Source organism: Culex quinquefasciatus, chromosome 1, assembly GCF_015732765.1.
Source record: "Culex quinquefasciatus strain JHB chromosome 1, VPISU_Cqui_1.0_pri_paternal, whole genome shotgun sequence".
Lineage (NCBI taxonomy): Eukaryota > Metazoa > Arthropoda > Insecta > Diptera > Culicidae > Culex > Culex quinquefasciatus.
In genome coordinates, this window is record NC_051861.1 from 87,265,521 (window position 1) to 87,288,199 (window position 22,679).

General features: G+C 36.3%; 2 protein-coding genes and 1 long non-coding RNA gene across 4 annotated transcripts in view; 2 read left to right on the plus strand and 1 right to left on the minus strand.

Moving 5' to 3' along the window:
• LOC6045948 (chaoptin) overlaps window positions 1–22,679 on the minus strand; it is a 202,420-nt gene that overhangs the window by 91,967 nt on the left and 87,774 nt on the right. The gene's annotated exons all lie outside the window — the stretch shown is intronic.
• LOC119765576 overlaps window positions 421–22,679 on the plus strand; it is a 37,368-nt gene continuing 15,109 nt past the window's right edge. The window contains exons 1-2 of the long non-coding RNA XR_005276825.1: window positions 421–1,187; window positions 14,334–14,379. This is a non-coding gene — a long non-coding RNA (uncharacterized LOC119765576). The remainder of the gene's footprint in view (window positions 1,188–14,333; window positions 14,380–22,679) is intronic.
• On the plus strand, window positions 20,373–21,867 carry LOC6045955. The gene is made up of 2 exons (XM_038249731.1): window positions 20,373–20,463; window positions 20,526–21,867. The coding sequence occupies exon 2, from the start codon at window positions 21,223–21,225 to the stop codon at window positions 21,592–21,594; it is 372 nt and encodes a 123-aa protein (XP_038105659.1). The 5' UTR covers window positions 20,373–20,463; window positions 20,526–21,222; the 3' UTR covers window positions 21,595–21,867.

The window sequence follows — 22,679 nt, forward strand, 5'->3', positions numbered from 1 at the left end:
ATCGAACATCAAATAATCTTTACTATCGAATGCTTTTTGAAGAATTGATTCGAGTTTTAAAAAAATGATTGAATTCTGAACAATTCAAAATTGTGATTTGCTGTGGAACTGATCTGCTCTCTCGATTCATCTAAATCTCTTTCTCTCAACGCCAAACTCGAGATCTCAAACTCCACTCCACAGAGAGAGCTAACAAACTCTCTCAGCAGCTTCGACGGAGGGTGCCGCGCCGCGAGAGAATCGTAGTATGCGGCAAGAACACGCGCGCGGGGGAGTCACATTCACTCACACATACACACACAACCGCAGCCAAACTCTGAAGCCAGCAGCACGTGGGGGAAGAGATCCAGCCAGGAGGACGCGCGCAACGGGGAAAAAATACTACCAGAGCCAGAAGGCAGAGTCTTGTCGAGTGTCACCGCCAAACTGGTCGGCACAGTCGGTTACGATCCGTGTTCCGTTCCGGTCGTGTTTCTATTCCGTTCTTCGGAAGTGGCCCCTAGTTGCCCCTCTTTCCCCACTCTTTTTGATTGGCGGACACTTTGGGGACTTTGGAGAAGAAAAAGGTTTTTTTTTGTTTGTGTAACTTTTTTCCTTTGAAGGAAACTCAACCAAAACGGTCAACGAACGGTTTCATAACTTGTAAACTTACTTCAGTTCGCGTTCAAACGTCAAGCTGAACGAACCCAGACTCTGCCAGGGAAGAGAGAACAATAGACAACGGCTCCACAAACCGGAACCCAATCGTAACGTCAATGTGTTGGTGCGAATTAGAAGCAAACAATCGAGCGGGCGCCAGAGTGCACCGACCAAAATCGGGGAAAAAAAGCCGAACCAGAATACGCGCGCGTGTTTACTCGTGTGAGAGTGTGTGTGTGGCGATTTTTATTTTCCTTTGTTTGAAAAAAGTGTCGCCGAAGCGCAACAGAGTCCCGCCAGAGCCGAAATTTCAGTGTCACCCCGACAAAATCACCCGAGCAGCAGCCAGCATCAGAACACACAAAGAGAGAAAAAATCGCAAGAGCGAAAGTTAGGAGTTTTTTTGCAGAAACACGCAAACGAAAAAATCTGCCGTGACCAGCAAACGATGAACAAAAAAAAGATTTCAGAAGTGCAAGTCGCGCGCCCGAGGGTCGAAAGGATTGGAGGAGGATGCGTTTGGACTTGAGAGATGAAAAAAAATGAAGGTAAAAGTGAACTTGATGGTATCGTAAATCTTTTTTTGCTTCTTTTTTTGTTCGTCTTTTGGGTGACCGTTAAAGGGAAGGGTTAATTGGGATCGTTTTTTTGGGGTTTGGGAGACGTTTGCGTAATTCATTCACGGTTGAAACCGTAAAAAAGGTTAAAGATTGAATCTGTAAGTTAAACAGGGAAAGTAAGAACTTTTATAGGATATAAATAAAGGAATATTATTTGATTTAGCATCTCATTGGATCAGTATGTCGATCGTTATTGTAGAACAATATAATATTTGCAACTTCATTGCGTTTTAACTAAGTTTTTATGACCTTTTGAAGAAACGAAATTATTTTTTCATCACACAAAATAAATTAGCAAAAATATATTTCATTATTCTTAGCAGTACTAAAATGTCAGGCTTCACAGCAAAAAAAAAAATGAGTAATAAAGCTACGTGTAAAAGGCCTGGATATGTTTTTTTTTTCATTCTATGTAATACTACACCCATTTGACCGAAATGTCTTGCTCATAGAGGCGTTCATCTTTTCCACTCGTCAACGGTTTGATAGCCGAGCTGGCTAAGGCGCCAGTCCTCTCTGGAACCCCGTCAGTTGCACCTTTTTTTGTGTGTAGAAAAAGTTTACATGAAGTGTGTAACTACATGACGTTTCTCACAAAGGTGATGTGCATGCTTTTGCATGCGATTTTACCATCACATTTTTATGCTGGTTCGACATTTCCAAAAAAGTGTCCGCGTGGTTTATGGATGGTCCCTTATTATGGTTTGAGCATTGCTAAAATTTTTATTCTAATCTAAACTAATCTAACACAGACGCAGGTGGTTTGTGCATGGCTTGAATTTGAGGATTTTTGAAAAAGAAACTAGCACTTAATGTTCAAAGGATCATTTTTATGCAACATTTGGATGACTTTCCGAAAAATTACTTTTGAAAACACATGATTGAGCTTTAGAGGGGACATGCTTGAAAAATTTGGTAAATATGAAAACAAATATCAATTTATAAATAAACGAATGTTAAATTGTGATGGCGTACAACAGGGTCCTAAAGCCATTTGTTTATTTTAACAACTATAAAAGGCGCATCACTTTTTTTTCAAGAAAAAATAAATAAATTGACAATGTAACACGGAAAAAATCAATTCTCGAAATCGTGAATTAAATTCACGAATGCGAGAACCACGAAGGAATATATTCACGTTTATAGTGCAAATGCACCACACAGAAAAAAAATTATGGTAATATTCATCAGGAAATGGTGACAGATTTTGTGGCAAAAAAATGATTTATTTTACCCCAGAAAATGATGAATTTTCATCAGTTTTTGATGAATACTCAAGGTTTACATTTTTACACATTTTTTATGTAATATTACTCAAAAATAGAGTTAATATTCAACCTACCAAATTTTCAACATTCCAAAATTCAACTTTTTTTCTGTGCATACTCATGAATAAATTCCTTCGGGGTTCTCACATTCGTGAACATAATTCACGATTGCGAGAATTGTTTTTCTGTGAACATGAGATGTCAAAAGAGATACTTTCTGTAAATCCTTTTTAAAACTTTTTATTCATGTTCAAGGTGTCATCGTGGTCACAAAAATAGGTAAATCAATTGTCCCTTTGCATTAAAAATCAATCAATACAATGTAATTGGTCATATGAGTTTGTAAACACACACAGAAAAAAAAATCATGGTAATATTACATCTGGGAAGGGGTACATCTTTTATGTCAGAAAAAAGGCGTAATTTTACCTCTGGAAATGTGTAATGTTACCACTTTTATGGTGTAATGTCACTTTTTCAGTCTAAATTGAGGTAAAATTACATCATAAAAGAGGTAATATTCAACCTTCCAAAATTACAGCTTCCAAATTTACATTATTTTTTACTGTGACAGTGTTTTCTGCTCACGTAAGTGGATGTTAACATATGAAGTCTTTGTTTACAAACTCATATTGGCCCATTTAAATTGTTATGATTGATATAGAAATCTCAATGTTCCAAATAATTTTGTATGGATTTCGGTGCGTTTCTGCTGACCTGTTCAAAAACAGATTGTAAATATTTCAGACTATGGTAAAAGAAAGATATTTATATTCTCTTGTTAACTATTTGAAAAGTTTACTTTTGAGAAGTCAACCCGGTTCAGTATCGAATCGGATTCTTGTTTTAATTTGACCAGAAATTGTCAACAAATCAGGAATTTATGGAAAATATCACTAGTAAAGCTTTTAGTCTTAACAGTTAAATGGTCGTATGACAAAATATGACAATTTTTTCAACAATATTTGTTTAAACTGTATTTTCAAATAATATTTCCATATTTCCAATTCAGTGACAGGGTCTTCCACGTCGAAATATGTATAAAAATTGAAAGATTTATATGTAATAATGTTTCTGACAAATATATGATCTACTGTAGACCAAATTAAAACTCGTGTAAACTAACTTTATTTTTAAGTAAAATTTATTTCATGCCTTTAATAGCACAGCTTACCAAAGCAATTTGTTTACCTCTCGCAGTACCGGTGTTTATGCTTCATTCGCTTGCTCTTAAAAGTGAGGTCTTCAAAAGGTGTCTGGCCTCACACTGCCAAGCTGGCGAGCAATTTTTCAAATTCGAATGTCCATCAGGGTGCCCAGAATATGGGACTTTTTCTCAAAACCTCAAGCTGAATATTGTTCCTTAAGCTATTTTAGGATTCTGGGCAAAATATGAGCAAAATCGGTCAACATTTACCCATTGATACTCGAAGGTGAAGTTTGTATGGAAAAAAAAATCGAAAAAATGTATGGAAAACCCAATTTTCGTACGGTTTGGTTTGCACGGTGTGCTACTTCCATCCAAATATTCCCAAAAGTTAGATTCTCATTGGAAATTTAATGCTCTACGTTTTTGTAGAACATACCATAGCTGTAAAACGTGATCCTGAAAAGTTATTAACGATTTTTAAAAGTCATTTTTGTATGAAAAACATTTTTTCCATCAACTCTAGGCTCGGGTATCAATGGGTTAATCTCTATAAATTTCGCTCAAATTTGCACAGATGCTTAAAATTACCCAAAAATCCATTTTCCGCTTGTGGAGCAGGGGGTCATGTTTTCTGGGCACCTTAATTTCCAGTTGATTTTTTTTTCACACAATTTTTAGTTAAGCTAATTAATTTTGAATTCGGAATGTGAATTTATTGAGTTGAAATATCTGGATCAATTAGAACCTATTGCAAACGTACATTTTTTCCCATATCAATGAGAATTACAATTTGATTAGTGCGTTTTGCTGGTTCAACTCCCGTGTAGATACGCGTATTTTATTTTTATTCCAACCCCATGGAGCCGTCCTACCACCTCCAATGCAGCACCACCCACGCACACGCCAGTTAGTTACACACCGGGCTTAAAACACGTGAAAAAGAGCAGCCCCATCACGGGTGGTTAACTTTTACTGCCCCCACCTATCCCTTCCCCTTCTCTATCGTTTACCTTAGGTTCGAACCATCATTTTTTGACAACAAACCATCAAGGCCCCAGACAGATTGCACATCAGAGCTAGAGAGAAAGGGAGAGGGAGGAAAAATCGTGGAACGAAAATTGGGTCAAATTGTACTTTGGGTCTTTGTTTATGTGCAGGCGATTGGATCGAAAATAGTTTGAAGAGCTTTTCCCCTTCTGCCACCCCCAGGCCTAACTGTTATGGCTTATTTGAATTTGAGACTGAGTTACAAAGGGCTCTTCATCAGGGGAAAAAGTGTAATGTAACGAAGCAATTGTAATAAAAAGCACACATACACCTTTCATTGTGATCACGTGGGTGGGTGTGTGCGTATGCAAATGGTTTTAATCGCTCGTTTTTGAATGTGTGTTTTTATTTTGAGAAAGTCTCGTTGTGGTTCAGGGAAATCCAAAACAAAAGGTCTTAAAAACACCATTAGTATTATGATGATTTCTGCATTAAAATGGTACCGTTTAGTTTACTTTGAGTTTAGTGGTTATGCTGCAAATCATGGTTGTGGTTCCAATTCTCTGCTAATTTTGCAATATGACGTTACTTAAGTATAACATTTATATAGCCTGGACGTAATATTTGAACCAGTTTTACGACTCAGTTTAATTTCCTTGGAACAATCCATATTATTTTTTCATCATAAATAAAAAAAATTAAGGTTGGAGAGATTAACACCATTTGAAACTTCTTTATACAAAAAATACTGAATCATAATTGTGAAAAAAATTAAAAGCAAGCTAATCTCAAACAAAACACTTTTGATTTAAACAAACAGGATACCGTGTGCATTACACGAAAACTGATTTCACTTTTTTTTGACATTAACTGAATATCAACAATATCATTTATTTATTATTTTTAGCCTTTAAAATGGATACGCTTATCTCTCCTGTTCGGAATAGTTTAGGTATCACCCAATTTTCAAAAAGCATAGAAAATCGATAAGTGAAAAAAACAACATGACGACCCAATGCAAATTTAACGTTTATTTTCTTTTAATGGTGGGTCTCGTGGCGCAGGGGTAGCGGCTTCGGCTGCCGATCCCGATGATGCTATGAGACGCGGGTTCGATTCCCGCCTTATCCACTGAGCTTCTATCGGATGGTGAAGTAAAACGTCGGTCCCGGTTTCTCCTGTCTCGTCAGAGGCGCTGGAGCAGAAATCCCACGTTAGAGGAAGGCCATGCCCCGGGGGGCGTAGCGCCAATAGTTTCGTTTTTTTTCTTTTAATGGTATAATCGAAATGTCAATCTCCAAGAAAGTATATTTTAACAAAATAACGATTTTATGCTCTTAAATCAAAGAAAGTGATGCTTGTAATTTTTCATGAATTATATGATATATTTTTAATCATCAGTTAAATTCAGGTGTTCCACAATTGCAGTATCAAACTTGTAAGCTTGTCAAACCGCAACTTTTGAGCCCTAGAAGAGAATGAAATAAAACTTTTGATGCCAAGGTATGATTTTTTTTAGACTGTAAGGCCGTTGCAAATATTTATGTCCCTCGCCTCTAACCCAAGTCCAATGTACACTCCCGCAAAAAAAAAAAAAAAATTTGGGAAAAAATTCCGTCAATACCTCGATATTTTCAAAACTAATGATTGGAAAGCAACTGTACGTCTGCAAAATGCATTTTAAAAGACTTTTATTTATCAAAATGTTTTCAATTTTTATATTTTTTAATTTTTTGTCCCCCCCCCCATAAAAATTGAAATTACAAGCTCAGGTTTCAACATTTGGATAAAAAAAAAGTGTTTTAAAATGCATTTTGAAGACGTACAGTTGCTTTCCAATCATTAGTTTTGAAAATATCGAGGTATTGACGGAATTTTTTCCCAATTTTTTTTTTTTTTTTTGTGGGACTGTACATTGGTATTTTATGAGAATTTTAAATGTTTTCAAAATAATTCAAACATGCTTAATATGATAAGGCTGGTACAAATATTTTTAAAAGTTTTTGTCAAACCCCCCCCCCCCCCCTTCAAAATTGGCCCGAAAAATCAGGGGGCAAAAAAATATTTTTACAATAAACTTCAAAATTTCAATGAAAATTCAAGGACAACCAGCTGAAATAAATTAAAATCCATTTTCCTGCGTTTAAACTCATTTTTAGCATGTTTGGGTTTATTAAAAAATCTTAAGATTTTTTGTAAATTTTCGATGCAAAATCTTTTTTTTCGATACAATTTTTGTTTTTGTCAGATCTTAGATTTTTTGAAAACTGATGATTGCAAAACAACTGAACTAGTGTAAAATGCATTTTAAAACACTTTTTTATTTGAATGCGAAGATTATGGCTTGTAATTTAAATTTTTATTTTTTTTTTTTATTTTTTTGCCCCCCCCCCTTGACCTCGGCCAGGGCCGAGGGACAAAAACTTTTTTAAATATTTGCATCGGCCTAAGAAACGCGGGAAAATGCATTTTAACTGGTTTTCAGTTGATTAAACTTTAATTTTCATTAAAATTTTGAAGTTTTTCGAAAAAAATATTTTTTTTTTGAAAAATATTTGCAACGGCCTAATTTTTAGGAAAAAAAAATTGACTCGAACATTATTTTTGACTTCAGTTTTCAATGCAAAATCAAAGTTGCAAAAAGTACTTGACCGATTTCGACCATTAATTATCCCAAATTTTCCGTGTACCTATTTTTTTTTGAATATTCCTCAACAATACATACTTACAACTTTGCCGAAGACAACAAATTAATCAAAAATTTCATTGAAAAGTAACAGATTTTCGAATATATACGTACCATTTTTGTATGAACAGATGCCAAAGTATGGGTGAACCAATGACCACAAGTTAGAGCCAAATCAAAAAATATAAGTCAAATCTATTGCCGGGTTTGGTGCAGAATTGCACACTTTGAAGATTTTCTAATAAATGCAACTTTTTCAAGATTTTGCCACTTAACATTTAATTTTAACTGAAAAATTCCAGTTTTTCAATTTTTGAAAACCGTGTTCATAATTGAAAATCTATTTTTTCATTATATTTGTTACGTTTTCTTGCTTAAATCATACAATAAGCTCAAAACTGTTAATGGTGATAAGCTACCCTTCAATCTGAACAAGTACAGCAGTCTTTAGATAGTTTAAAACACATTAAAAAATGTGTTCTTTGATGTGCTTTGGAATTTAATTGAACCAGAATTTTGAATATATTTATTTTATTTTTTAGTTATATAATATAACTACAAAAGCTTATACAATTTCAATTAAAGTGTCTTAAACAACAAGAAATAAAATTATACCAGACAATGTAACACTTTGGATAAGTTTGGAATTTTATGTTTAATAATTAAAAACATATTTAAAAAATTATCTTTAAGTCACTACCAACCAACTACCAACTGGGGATAATCGGGACTGCATTCTGAATAGGTACAGGAGATTTTAGAGCAATAAATTTGGAAATCGGTGTACGAATTGTTTTGATCTGTTCCTGTTGTAATCGAAACCAATCAAAACAATCCGAACATTATTCAAAAACAAATTAGCTTAAACAGCTGTCTAAATTCGTTACTTTTGTCCTGATTTGCTCCAGATGCCGGTTTATGATGAATAGCTAAATAATTTTTAAAATATTATGCTTTTTTTCAAATTTTTAGTCATAAATATACATGAATATAATAAAAAGCCTTTTTTAAATAAATAAAATTTAGTAGAAAATATCTAAGGTGCAAAGCATTTTGCGGATCTGTAAACAATTTTTTTTTACAATTTTCCCTGTCAAATTAATGCTGTTATATGCCAAATACAAATTTTAATGCTTTAAAATGCTTATCGATTACTAATTTTCACAACCAAATCTGAATTCCTAGACCAAAATTTGATATGTTTTCAATTTCGGGAATTCCCGGGACAAAATATGAAAAATCCCGGGATTCGGGAATTCTCGGTTTTGGAAAAATCCCGGGATTTTTGTCCCGGGAATTCCCGGGATGGACGCACTAGTCTCATCCAAACGGCTTTATATTTTCTTGTACCAATAACTCAAAAACTTGTTGTCTTAATTTCAAAATTCAAAAATAAATCATTTGTAAAATTTTCTGATATATTCGATACAATATATTTTAATAAAAAAAAAATATAAAAATTTAAATAACAAGCCATAGTCTTCACATTTAAATGAAAAAAGTGTTTTAAAATGCATTTTACACTAGTTCAGTTGTTTTGCAATCATTAGTTCTCAAAAAATCTAAGATCTGACAAAACCAAAAATTGTATCGAAAAAAAAGATTTCGCATCGAAAATTTTCAAAAAATCTTAAGACTTTTGAATAAACCCAAACATGCTAAAAATGATTTTAAACGCAGAGGAATGTATTTTAATTTGATTTCAGTTGGTTGCACTTGAATTTTCATTGAAATTTTGAAGTTTATTGTAAAAATATTTTTTTTTGCCCCCTGATTTTTCGGGCCAATTTTGAAGGGGGGGGGGGTGACTTAAACTTTTAAAAATATTTGTACCATCCTAATAAAATAATGATAATAATAATTCCTTGAATTATAAAGACATGTTTTTTTTTTAATTTTGATGCTAAATAAAGAAAATAAAGAAACTTATAACATTTTGTTATTTATATATTATTTATATTTTTGGATATTTTGATGCTTGGAAATTGTAGAAACCTACTTCATTTTGCAATTTATATTATTTACAGACATAAATAATATAAATGGAGATATTTTATAATTTTTAATTGTTTCCAAGCATCAAAATTACAAAAAAAAAATCTAAATATATATTTAAACTATTGAAAAAAATTTAAACACGATGTCACTATCTTAAAAGGAATCATTAAGCTTTAAACGCAATCTACCAACTATGCATTCCATATTTGAGAATAGTTTTAGATTTTTTATTTTAAAACGCATAATAAAGCGATTTACGGTTAAACGGGATAAATCTACAACGATACAAATATTTTCTTGCAGATAATTTCACTTTTATGCCCCACATCTGCTAGCAGTCCTCAACTCTCCAGCAACACGAAAACAGCAAAACACTCTCCCATAAACCTCCCCAATTTTGCAGTCCCTGAGATCCAAAAACCACACAAGATTCAGTCCACTCCGTGGTGTATGATATTGATATTTAGTTTTTTTTGCGTGTGTGCTGTTTTCGTTCGCCATGAGTGATTCGATTCACGATTTTATGGGCCAGAGGCCAACTCCAACGTTTTTTTTTTCTTTTTTGCTTCAGTTTGGTCTGCTGCAAGACATTGGCCAGAATAATCCAACCAAACCAACCAAACTGAAGGCTGAAAGTAACTCTGACAGATGTGTCGTTCCGCGAAACCGAAACTCTGCAACGAATTAAGAAGGGCGAGGAGCGGAAAGGGGAAGTTGGGGCCAGCAAAAGCCCTAACGCACGTGATGATGGGTGGGAGGAGGAGGAGGAGGGAAAAGTGAATGAATGGACTCCATACACAAAGAAAGAAACGTACTCCCGAAAGCTAAAAGAGAGGGGGAGAAAAGAGAAAGGGACAAGAAACAAGAAACTTACGCGCAACAAAGAAGAGCATGTTTTGGTGTGGAGGCGGCCTGCTGTCGGTTCTGCTGATGCTGCCGAAAGTCGAAACATGTGGTACACACTACATTCAATGGGAGTTCGAGGAGGAATCGAAGAAAAGTCGGAAAGAAGAGCGGAAAATCGGGTACTAAAAATATCACGCTTTGTGTCGTTGTGTGAATCTTCCAGTTTTTTTGGGGGCTCCAAGTTTCACTCTTGTTCATTGAAACCATATTTTTTCTTGTTTTGGTTCCATTTACGACCGTTGGTACCGCATTCAAACAGAACTGAACGAAAAAATTGCGTTTTAGCGATGTATAAAGACCAACATGTTGCGCTATCGATACACAACGACGCTGATTGTAACGGGGAAACCTTACAAATGTTTCGTCTATATTAATCAGGATTATTTTTGTTGAGAATCCCAAAAAATCCGAAATCGTTCTTGTTCTAGCTATACATATCGCTGATATGTTGAATTAGCGATGCACAACCGTTCATTTTCCCAGGAAATCTTATAAATTCTTGTTAAAACTTAAGTGTCAGATATTTACACTTGTTCAGGTGTAATCTGAATTTGTACTTCTTGTTCAATCAAACCAAAAAGTTCTTTGTTAGCGACGTACAACATTTGTAACTTTCAAAACCTTACAAATCCGTTCAAATAACACACTTCTTGGACACTGTCAAAAAAGCGTCATACACAGCGTCCCAAAATCGTCCGGATGCCTCACACTTGCCGCACACACATTCCAGCGTGACTTTTCCGACGAGGGGAAATTGGGGATTGATTGGTTTTGATCGGTGCCCCTTCGAAAGTCACAACCACTGGGGCAAGGGACAGCGGGAATGTTGCAGCGGATGGAGCACACGCGGAGATTGGACCAAATGAGGAAATATGTGGGTTTGCTGTTTTGGCGTGAGGTTTTTTGATTTAGGTTCGATTTAAAGAGCGGTTTGTGCGGGAAAATAGGAAAAGACAGACGCACGTTTTGGGTGGGATTTAGCGAAGAAATGGAAATTGGGGAAAGAAAACAAAATTGTAAAGAATGTCTTACGCAACTGGCACATGCAGGACGAGATGAGGATTGCAGATTTTGGAATTGGGTCAGAAATGTCTTTAGAAAAGATTTCCGTTGTTTGTAGATTTAATAGTTCAAGTTTTCTCTTGGTTCGATTATCTTTTTAAAGTCGTGTTCTTTAAACTAAACCGTAAAAATATTTGAGTTTTTTAAGCTTTTTAAAATTGTATGTTTTAAAAAATATTATAAAATGATACAAACTGTTTCATTTTTCTTCCTAAGGCCTTCAAAGTTCCCCCAAATAATCGTCGCCGTCGTGCTAACTTGTCGTACGAGCATTTTGGGCCGAATTTAGTTCAGAACGCCATTTTGTGAAGCTCACAATGCTTCATCTTTTGACCTTCACAGAAATCCGAAATCCGAACAAACTCCTTGCATTTTTGTCACTTTACATATAAAAGTAGTTTCAATCTTGTCGTGCTTTCTTGACACTCCCTGAAAATTGATGTAAGTGCGACAACTGGCTAAAAAGATTTCAGACAAGAACGCGTTTGTCGCACGTACAAGTTAGACTACCATAAACCAAAACCATAATTATAACTCGGGACTCCAACAACCAACTTTAACCAAACTTCGGGACAATGCACACAATGGTCAGTCAAACAAAACGTGTTTGTTATTGTTTACATTGCGTGCTTTCGTTTTTGTTTATTCAAGATCAAACATTAAAACGCGTGTTAATCGGAACGTCGAAATGGCGGGTGTGACAAGATAGCAGGACGACGTCGAAATGTTGGTCTCATAATACTTTCAAAACATAAATTTACTATAGCTATTACTCAAAATATCGAGCAAAATATAACAATGTTTAATGCAAATAATCTCTTCTCATCTACTTATGAATATTTTATTTAACCACACCCGTCATTATGAATAATCATCAATGTTTATTGATGGTTCTCACACAAATATTAGCAGGTTTTTTTTTCGTTTAAAAATAGAGTTATTAAGATTTCTCAATTTTAGCAACATCACGTCGTGTTGCCAAAAACTGCACGGCACTTTAAACTTTTTTGATAAAATAATATCTATCGGAAAATATGACAAAAAAAGATATTAAAAATTTTTATAAACTCTTTTTAAAGCAAGTTTTCAAGGGAAAAGCTACTTTTGGTTTTTCGAGTTGAAAAAAATAAAGAAAAAGCACCTCCCAAAAAATTAGATAAAGATATAGTCTCACACAGAATTCGAATTGATGAAACAGAAACTTCTCCAAGTGTCACATAATTTGCCTGTCAATTTCAACTGACGATAACCCGGCAACTATAATTTGTTAAAAAATATGAAAAAAAGAAAATAAACTATGTTTAGAGCTTTTAACTTTTTTAAAATTTTGGAATTATTTTTATTGAAATTGTTTTTTTTATTCCCCTTAAACATACCCTTGAATAACTTATAGTCATAAAAAAGAATATTTTTTATTAAAAGTCCTGTTATTTGGTATCAGCAATTGTATGAAAAAAAAAAACAAAAAAAATATTAAGAAAGAAAATATTTAGCGTGTTTGTTATGTAAAAAAAGTTGCCTGACTTTTCAGAAATAATGAAAACAGATATAATAATATTAGTGAACATGATTAAAAATATTTTTTTGCCATTCCGCCGTGAATTTACTTACTATTCTTGTCATTCTCGAACGAAGAAACAGCCTACTTTTGTGTACCAAAAAAACAGAATCGAATAGTAACCCTTTTCAAAACAAATGCTGAAATTTTCTACTTTTCAGCACTGAAACGAATGCTGAAAATTTCTACTTTTAAGCGCTTGTTTGGAAAAGTAATACTTTTCAACAACATTTTTTGATTTAAACGTTTCATTGACTAAATATGTGCCGGGACCCGTGGTGTAGGGGTAAGCGTGATTGCCTCTCACCCAGTTCGATCCCAGAAGATCCCGGTGGCATTTTTCGAGACAAGATTAGTCTGATCACGCCTTCCATCGGATGGGGAAGTAAATGTTGGCCCCGGTCTAACCTAGAGGTTAGGTCGTTAGCTCAGTCCAGGTGTAGGAGTCTTCTCCCTGGGTCCTGTCCTGGTGGAGTCGCTGGTAGGCAGTTGGACTAACAATCCAAAGGTCGTCAGTTTGAATCCCAGAGTGGATCGAAGTTAAGGTGTAAAAAAAGGTTTGCAATTGCCTCAACAATCAATCAAGCCTTTGAACACCTAGTTTCGAGTAGGAATCTCGAAATCGAGAAGCCAAGGTAATGCTGTAGAGTAAATAATTTGATTTGATTTTTTTTTTTTGACTAAATAGGTATGTGGACATTTGACTTATAGTTCTGTTCAAAGGGTGTTCTTTGGAGTTGCAAAAAAATGTTGCATGAAACTCATTGCAAACTTGATTTTTTCATCACTTGTCGTATTTAGCCAACACGGTGAACCTACTATTATGTTATTCTATGGGTAATTTTGCCTCAGCTGTACACACAAAAAAGTACAGATTCGAAAACGACTTTTTTCTGATCAAGCTCAAATTTGGTGGAGCTATTGATACTATCAAAACATGTAAGAATCCCGATTTTTAACCAAATTGGACCACCCCTTCTTTTTTGGCACCTCCCCAAAGCTTAGCGATTTTCTTCATTTTTTTTAAATAAAAATCTCTTTTTTCATATCTCCATATGTCAGAAACAAAAAAATAATAGAGCAAAACTTGACAGCTACTTTGAAAAAAATTATGCCAAACTTTAATGCATTTTGCGCAATCGAAAACTTTACACGCAATTTTCTCAATATTCATGCAATTTAATTTTGAATAAAACTTCACCATCGTATTCCCCTGGCGATTTTACATAAGAATCAATTTTTCGAATGTTGCATCACGAGGTAGGTATATTCTGCAACTGCAAGCTTAAAAAATCGTTATTCTGAAGGAAACTGCTACATAGCAGAGAGAACGAGAGTATTCGAGAGAAACGAGATTTGTCCTTTTGCTCGCTATCTTGTCCCATTAGAGATTTCATCAATATCTCGCTCTATTTACTACAAACAAATAAACACTTCTTATTTTTGTTTATCTTTTCAGGAGTGGATTTACTTCTATCCAAAAATGCTGAAAAATTGCAGTTTTGGTAAGTGAAAAATATTGTCAACAGAAGTTTTAATATTTTTTATTTATTTTTTATAAATATTTCATTAAATTTAATCCTCTTTGCTTTTGTCTGGCGTTTAAAGCAATTGACGCTCCAGAATTCCTCCTAGCCATAACATTTCATCGAGAACCTTGTTTACTGTCCCAATTCGAGACCGAAAACAGCTGTTTTCCAAAAAAAAAGCATTTTGGTGGCATTCTGTTTGTCGATATGTGTGATTTTTGTTGCCGTGCTGCTGGTGTGCTTCCCGTGCAGTGTTTGCCAATGGCTGATATCTGGAAGCTGTGTCTGCTGGATTGCTGTTTTTGTTATTGATAGATGATGTGACTAATGACAATGTCGTCCAACTGTGTCTGACGATTGCCCCTACGGCAGTCTCTGTCAGAGGTCGTTATTTTGGGTAAAATTGTTATATTTTGAGAAATTCAAACTAATCAAATTTGACGACATTGAAATTAGTTTTGGCTAAAAAAATCTTCAAAAATTTCCAAAACCGCACCACGTAACGGTCCCCGCGGGTTGGCCACAAATGCGCCACATGACCATATCGGCAGAATCGACTGCTGCCGGGCCCCAGCCAGTTGGAGCCGATTGCATCATCTCTGCTGGTCGTCGCCGCATCTCATCATCAGCAGCATCCGTGCCTGTGCCCTCTGCTGCTGTTGATGCTGTTTGCGTTCATTCCCTGGGATGATGACGAGAGCTCAGCTGGGGCGACTGTAGACTGGTTGGTTGAGCGCCGGTACAAGCCAGTCAGCAATAGTGAGTAGCGTGTGACATATGATACAATTAAGCGCTTCCCTCCAACTTCCTCCCCCTCCTCCTCGATGGTTTCAGCGAGATCGGTTTTGAGAAACGAGCTTTGCCAAATGGGGCCTCGGCAACACAACAGCCAGCACGACCGACAACAACGGTTTGTTCTGATTCTGGTTGCTTTTTGATGGAGTCATAAATTGAGCATCGGGAGAACTTTGTTGTGCGAGGGCAGTGCGAATTGATGGAATTGATCGAGTTTTGTGGTGGAAAATAAACTGGTAAGGTTTGTCCCAAGATTATAATACTGAAAGCATGTAACCGTTTTTGAAAAAAAGTAATTTTAACATTGTTTAAAAAAAAATTACGGAGGCTTTGGTAGTCATAGTTTGTATTGCCAGAAAACAGATTGAAAATTTTCAAATGTACCATCATTAAGGTTGCTGCTACAGTTTTTATGAAAAAAAAATCAATGTTTTATTCAGCATTTTTACGAAATAAATATACTTTTTTCTAAAATTGATCCTGACCTTAAGTATTTTGCCTAAAATTATTTGAAAATTGTTTTAATTATAAAAAAAAATCGATTGAAATTAAATTATATACTGAATTAGAAGCACGAATCCAAACTTTCAAAAGATAAAAAAATGTTCTGCTGAAAAGATCTATAACTTTAAAGATTTTTTCAAATTATGTTTCAAAAACACGTAAAATTTATGATCTACAAACTAATTTTATTTTTTTCGTTTTCCGATTCGAACTTATTTACGTTGAGAAAACCATGACACTTTGCGAATATTAAAAAAACCTATTTATATTTATTTTATTAAAATTTAATAAAAATAAATATGAATTGGTTTTTTTAAACTTATAATATTATTTTAATATTTACAATATTATTATTATAATTCTATATATTTAATATAGTTATTTAACTTTTAAACGTTTTCTAAATTGTATGAAAATTCCTTTTTAAGTACTTTGTACACTTCTCTGCCACGGACAGTATGATTCCTCTCAATTTCTTACGTACTTTTCTCTTCATTTTGCGGAAAAATCTCAAACTTATCAAAGTCTCTTCAACCACCAATGTCACCCTGGATTACGGTACTAAAATTTTGAAAGCAAGTAATGATTTAAAAAAAAATAAATGTTTTTTTATTTTGGCAAAACGAAAGAGAAATTCGACTCAATTTTTTGGCTATAGTTTTGAATGTTTAGAAAAAATTTAAATCGAAAAGTACTTGACACTTTTTCTTTTGCCTTTTTCGGGATATAGTAATTATATGTTTTTAAAACTAAAAAAAAACATTTTTCTCGATATTTATGCAAGTATTTTTCTTGAGAAGTTTAGCAATATACCTATGATTCTCAGTAACAGAAAAAAATTAAATATTGTTAAGTCTCACCCAATCAATAGTAACATTTCAAAGAGTCAAATATTCCATTTAACGTCCTTTTCAAATGTCAGTCTTGGTTCCAAAATCATCAATATATATTTTCTCAGAGATACAAAAAAATCGCAATTGTTTCATTTGTTGCCATTGAACATTGGTCCATTGCTGCAGAGATATTGGCATTGGAACATAGAGGCCAGTGTGGGCGATTATTTCTCATTTTTTCCAAAAATTGAAAAAGGCGAATATTTAAAATATTTTTTTTTGCATAAATTTCATCAATAACTATCACTTTGCCGAACACAGCAAACCGCCAAAATTTTATGGAACCTTGTACTGGAGAACTAATGGCACAAAATGGCTTCTTTGGTCAGGGAATAGTTTTGAGCCAAATAAGAAAAAAATACAAAAAATGCATGAAATCGACCGATTTCGTTGACAAGTGGTTTAAGAGTTGGCCCTTTTGTCAGTAGTATTTTTATAATTATTATCCTTTTCTTGGCCTATTCTACAGTAGTTTTGAGTGTTGAATTGTTTTAGTTTCTTGTTCAAAGTTCTGCTGGTTTTTCAAACTTTTTTACTTTTTTTACCATCATCCTATAAGTTGAAAAAATGCTTTAAAAAGAGTTCAAAATTTTTATTAATAAGATTTAAGGAATTTTGTTAAAAATGATTTTTGTCATATTTATACCAGTCTAGATGTTAAATTGACTGAAATCTGGAATGAAATAAATCAAATAATAAGTTTGAACAAAAGTATTTTAAACGGGTTTCTGTGAAATTTGGCAGACTTTGATCAAATTCAGTAATATGAAGTTTAAAATTCATGAATTTGCCTATTGTTATTTTATAAAGACATAAAATTACCAAAACTTAATTTTAACGATTGGAATGTTTTCGGGGAACGGAAACAGACTTCCGATCTGGAATTATTTTATCAAATACAGCCCAGACTTATCCGAAGGCCTCGGAAAAATTTCACTTCAGATAGTCGAATCTTCGGATAATCGAATAACGAAAAGAAAAAGTTTTTTCATTGTCTTGTTTTTTTTATAGTTATGCTTCAATATGACCCTAAAAAGTGAAATGAAGTGATAAAGTGATTTGGAATTTTTAAATCCAAGACGGTGGCCAAAATGGCGGGTTGAAGTACTGAAAAAACGTATTTTGTATGCTAAAAGGCAACTCAAATTTGACTAAAATGGGGTCACAGAACTCGAATTTAATGTTTAAAGTTAGAAAATTAAAAATTACGTTTTTTTTGTGTTCATGATTCGATTATCCGAAGCAGGCCTGCAAAATGTTTCCAACCCAGCGTACACATGAAGCAAACCAAAATGTCAGTTCACTGCTAGCATTTGACTGTAAGCCTACTGTGTCCCTTCAACCACTGCCGCCTGACTCGTGCCGGTCGGCTGCTGGAGAATGAGAGACGTGAAAAAATGAGCTACACTCACTCAATTCGTGTCGTATGACTGACTCGTAAAATCCTCTCTAAACACTATTTTGACTATTTTTAAACAATTGAATGGTTCTAGACTGTGCAAAACACTTAAAACAACCATAACTTATATTCAAAATTATATTTTCACTCATAAATACCAACTTTTTGTGTAAAAACTTGTTTCTTTATGTGTGTGCGTGCAACGTCGAATGAGCGTTGGTCGACTACTGGCTCGCATTGCAGCTGCTCAGTGAACTAGGGCACTCACGACTGAGTCGGGTTTGTTTATGTCACGGTTTTGTGGTTCAGTGAATGGATCTGAAAAAATCGTGTATGCGTCGCCGTTTTTCAAGTCAGGACCCCTGACATTCTCAGCTCTGATCCGAAGTCCCATACAAACCTTCAGATAATCGAGTATGGACTGAACTCTATCAAACTTGAAGTTTTACTAAAAATGTTGAATAAAACTTAAAACGTTCTGATTGCTCAAATTTTTCCCACTTCACTCGCGAGCACAAATCATACGCGACGTAAACCTGCTCTGATGAGTTCCTAACTTTTGCCACTACACTCACTCTTACTCTCTTCTGTTGCTCTTCCTCTCCCACTTTTTGTTCAGCTCAGACTCAGATTGGCTCGCACAGAATGATTGCGCTTTGTCGCTCCAATTTGATTCAAAATCGTTTGTGCTCGGCTTTGTTTCAATCGCTCATTCATCTGCTTGAAATCAATGTTTTCAAAAATATTTAAAATTTGTTTTCATCAAAGAAACATTCGACCGGAACTTAAACCATGCAAAATTCAAGTTGACGGTCAACTGTGGTAGTGTTGTTGTTGTTAGCTTCGTTCCTCTCTGAGCTCTTGTGTGAGTATCGCCAAAGGGCGAAGTAGGCCAAGTATTTCACGAAGGATTTAATTCTGTGTGGCTGTGTGAAGCGATCGAACGAATCACTGGCTGTTTGCTTAACTTGGTAGCTCACGATTGATTTCGGCTTGACGATTCAAGCTAGCAATTTGATCGGTGATGAGCGAGTGGTTGTTGGAATGAATAATATATTCATGTTTTTTTGTTACATAAATTTCTCAAATATGTGTAAAATTTACAGTTCACTCTCGCTCGTCAAGCCCTTTAATTGTCAATTTATCAATCAATCAAACCATCTCAAAAGAAAAAAAGCGCACCATAAACGCGTCTACACCGCACACCATCATCGTCTCAACCCACACACAGCACAGTCGGCGTCGCAGTCTGGAGATCATATTTCCCCGAAAAACCATTTACGAAACGAAACACACAGAACGGGGAGAATCTCCGACGCTGGCTGGCCAAAATTTCAGCGCTTGGCATGTAGCCATATTTCTGAAGTTTTTTTTTGAAAAGGTCCAATAAACCAAATTTCCAGTTTTTGCTTTTTGGGTGTTTTTAGAACCGCCTTGAGTCAGGGGTATTGAAAAACACCCAAAAAGCAAAAACTGAAAATTTGGTTTATTGGTCCTTTTCAAAAAAAACTCCAGATTTCAAGCTTTAAATCCACTTCACTCGACGTCATGCCGTAGGTCTGAACTCTGTAGGTTAAGGTTGGCGTCATTTGATGTTTCTTTTGAAGATGAGAATTTGAGGCAGAACTTCAAAAGTTTGAGTTGGAACATGCTGTATTGCTGCCAACCTTATCATTCATAACCTGGAAAGACACAACGACTCCATCAAAGTCACAGACAATCAGATCTTGAGCGTCGCGACTGTTTGTTTGGCGCTGACGTTTGAACAACTTAAGGAGGCAGTTCCCGAAGGGGAAGGAGGTTTGAGTCCCCGGCGGTGCAAATAAAGAACCTCCCCCCTCGGCTTTCGGCAGCTTTGGTCGCTCGTAATCGGCACGATTTATGTAACGTTCGCGGTATGACTGGGCACGGCCAGGGTTGCACGTGACCGGGAGCAAGAAATGAGCAATTAAGGAGAGAGGGACGTCATCGCGAGCGAGGAATTTGAGCCGAAGAGATGAATCGATTCGATTCGGTAACTTTATGTGTTCTGAATTATCGATTTGAGCATAGAGTCAAACGGGGGTTTTAAAAGTTATTGTTTTCAAACTTGTCCTTGACAATGTCTTTTAGCAGAGACACCCACCAATGAGTTAATTTAACATTGCAAAGACACAAACCAAGCAAGAATTATTTTTGAAAACTGACTTTAAAGTCTTGATTGCTTCAAAAACTTCACAGTTCTCCCCGTAACCACCAGGTGACTTGAACCAAGGTTACTGTAAGACAGGTTGGGCTGTGTTTGCAAGGCTGTATTGGTGCGAACACGCAGAGAAAAATAAAATGACAGTTTTCGCATGAAAATTCAATTTTCGAAATTTTTTACCTCCGTGCACAGTTGCCGACGAACCCAGTAACGTCACAAAGTTTGTTTTTCTTTTAAGTTCAGCGGCAGAAGGGGGATAATTAGTTGGTTTTGAGTAATTGAAGGTAATTTCAAGATGATTATCTTATCAGGGCATATTTTAATTCAATCCTTCCTCCAAATCCAGCATCATCCACTCATGACGGGGCATACGGTTCACCTTATTGACGAGTTCCGGGACCTGTGCCGATAGTCCAATACAAGTTTTTCGGGTTTGGTCCGGCACGAAGTTGCTGGAACCGCAGCAGGAGGAGGATGTTGGCGGCGGAAGTGGTTACTTGCCAGGAGACGGTGTTTTTGAGAGGTCAAAAAGGACCGGTGTAGGTTGGGTTCGAGTGGGAGGACGTGGTGGCAGCGATGACAAGGATGAAGTTGAAGAAGGCATGGAGGAGGTGATTAGAAGCGATGATTATAGTGCTCCGCGATGGAAAAGAACCCGAGTCAACTTGGAAGATCCGCTTACGCTGGCCAAAGCAAATCATAGACTTCCGGTGCGGTGGAATGCAAAGCAGGATTGTCACCAGCAGTCGTACGAGGGAGATCGTACTTGGACTCAACTGACCGCAGAAACGGAACTGGTGTAGCACATGTCGTTCAAATGTTCCGCCGGAAATGCTGGTGTTCTGACGCGTCGGACGTTCAACACTACCAGCCTCTGGAAATAACGGCCAAACGGGACGAAGTGTTCGACGAGGTGGCCTGCGAGCTGGGCATGTAAGTAGCAGGCAAGTGCAGTAGCCAGTACGTGCTTCAAAAGTCGGCCTACATTTGTGAGGGTGACCTCACCGAGTACATCAAGTACCGTGGAGGCCAAACCGGTGCGCATGTCGGCCATAATTCCAGACGAGGTCAAGCTGCAGTTTTCCTTTTTGGCCAAGTACAAATTGGAGGTGAGCGATCGAGTCATCAAGTACGTCCCTCCAATTCTGAGCACCACGATGAAGAAGGTAAAGAATGAGGAAGTGCTGGCTGATCCAAAGATCAAGCGCGAGAACCCCCCACTCTGCAGTTCGTCTTTCTTGGCAAGAAGGAAACCCCTAAAGATCAACTACGGGTCAAGATCCTCAAGCCGAACGGCAAAGTGGCCCTCAAAATCACCAACACGATCGCGGCCATCGACCGGCAGGAGACCAAAGATATGTAGATCCAGGTCGTGCCGGAAGATTATATCGAGGATGCCAAGGCCGGTGGCGTGATTTCAAGCATCACGAGCAAGTCCATCTGCAATTGGGGCTCTGATCTGCATAGCCGAATCCCGCAGGACGAAGTTAAATCCAAATCGAAAAAAAAAACATCTACACCAAATCCGTCTCGTCGAAGGTGACGCTGAAGGGCGGTCTCGTGGTCGATCCCGACTCCGGGCTTTGATTTCAAGCTATTAAGTGCTGTCTCGATTCGCCCCAATTGACGGCTTTTCCTACCTATTCCTCATTTCAAACAAGTCGACAAGCGACATAAGTTGTACTCTCAGTGCAGTCAACATTAAATCAATTTATATACATTGCTGTAATAAAAAAATCCTCATTTATTGTTTTCAACATCTGTATGTACCTGCTTGTTATTCTTTTAACCCAGTTTATCACGAAAATCACCGTTTATTTTAAAATTATTCAATTTTTTGTTCAATTCCGTGTACTATCTATAAGGAACGAGAACGTTGTGACGTCATCACTTGAAGCATCGCAAATGTTGACACTTTTTTGCTTACTAATACTAAACCAACACGTTTTCAGCCCAACCTTTCTTACAGTAACCTTGGACTTGAACGGGGGCTCGCTGACGCTCTCCAAACAAACCTAAACAAAGATTCTTGGAAGCCAGATGCACTGTTTGCAACTCAAAATGCTGACAGTCATCGGTGTTGTCGCCCACAACAAAGTAGAGAGGGACAGCAGAAAAAAAAACCGTTCCCGTGAAAGGAAGTCATCGAGGACGGTCCGTGGAGGCGGTAATGGTTTGGGTACAACAATGGCCAACCCTCGTCCCACTTGCCGTGGGTTCCTCCAACCCACCAGCAATCATCATCATTGTCGTATTACGTGTGGCCAGCTGAGCTAAATATATGAAACCGATGAGTAAGCACATGTTTTAGCGCGCGCGAGCGGGCTTCCATTAGCAGTGGATAGCAACTATAACGAACAAACATTCGGAAACGGCTTCCAAGAACACACGACTGGAAACCCTTAAAATGTAACAGCTTAGAAGAATTGAAACTATCAAGGGTAATTCTCTACCAACTCACACGAAATCGGGAAAAGTTGCCCTGACCCCTCTTCGATTT

Bases quoted from the DNA above. Each gene is read 5' to 3' on its own strand.
- LOC6045955 (XM_038249731.1), top strand. From the start codon at position 21,223: ATGTCGGCCATAATTCCAGACGAGGTCAAGCTGCAGTTTTCCTTTTTG.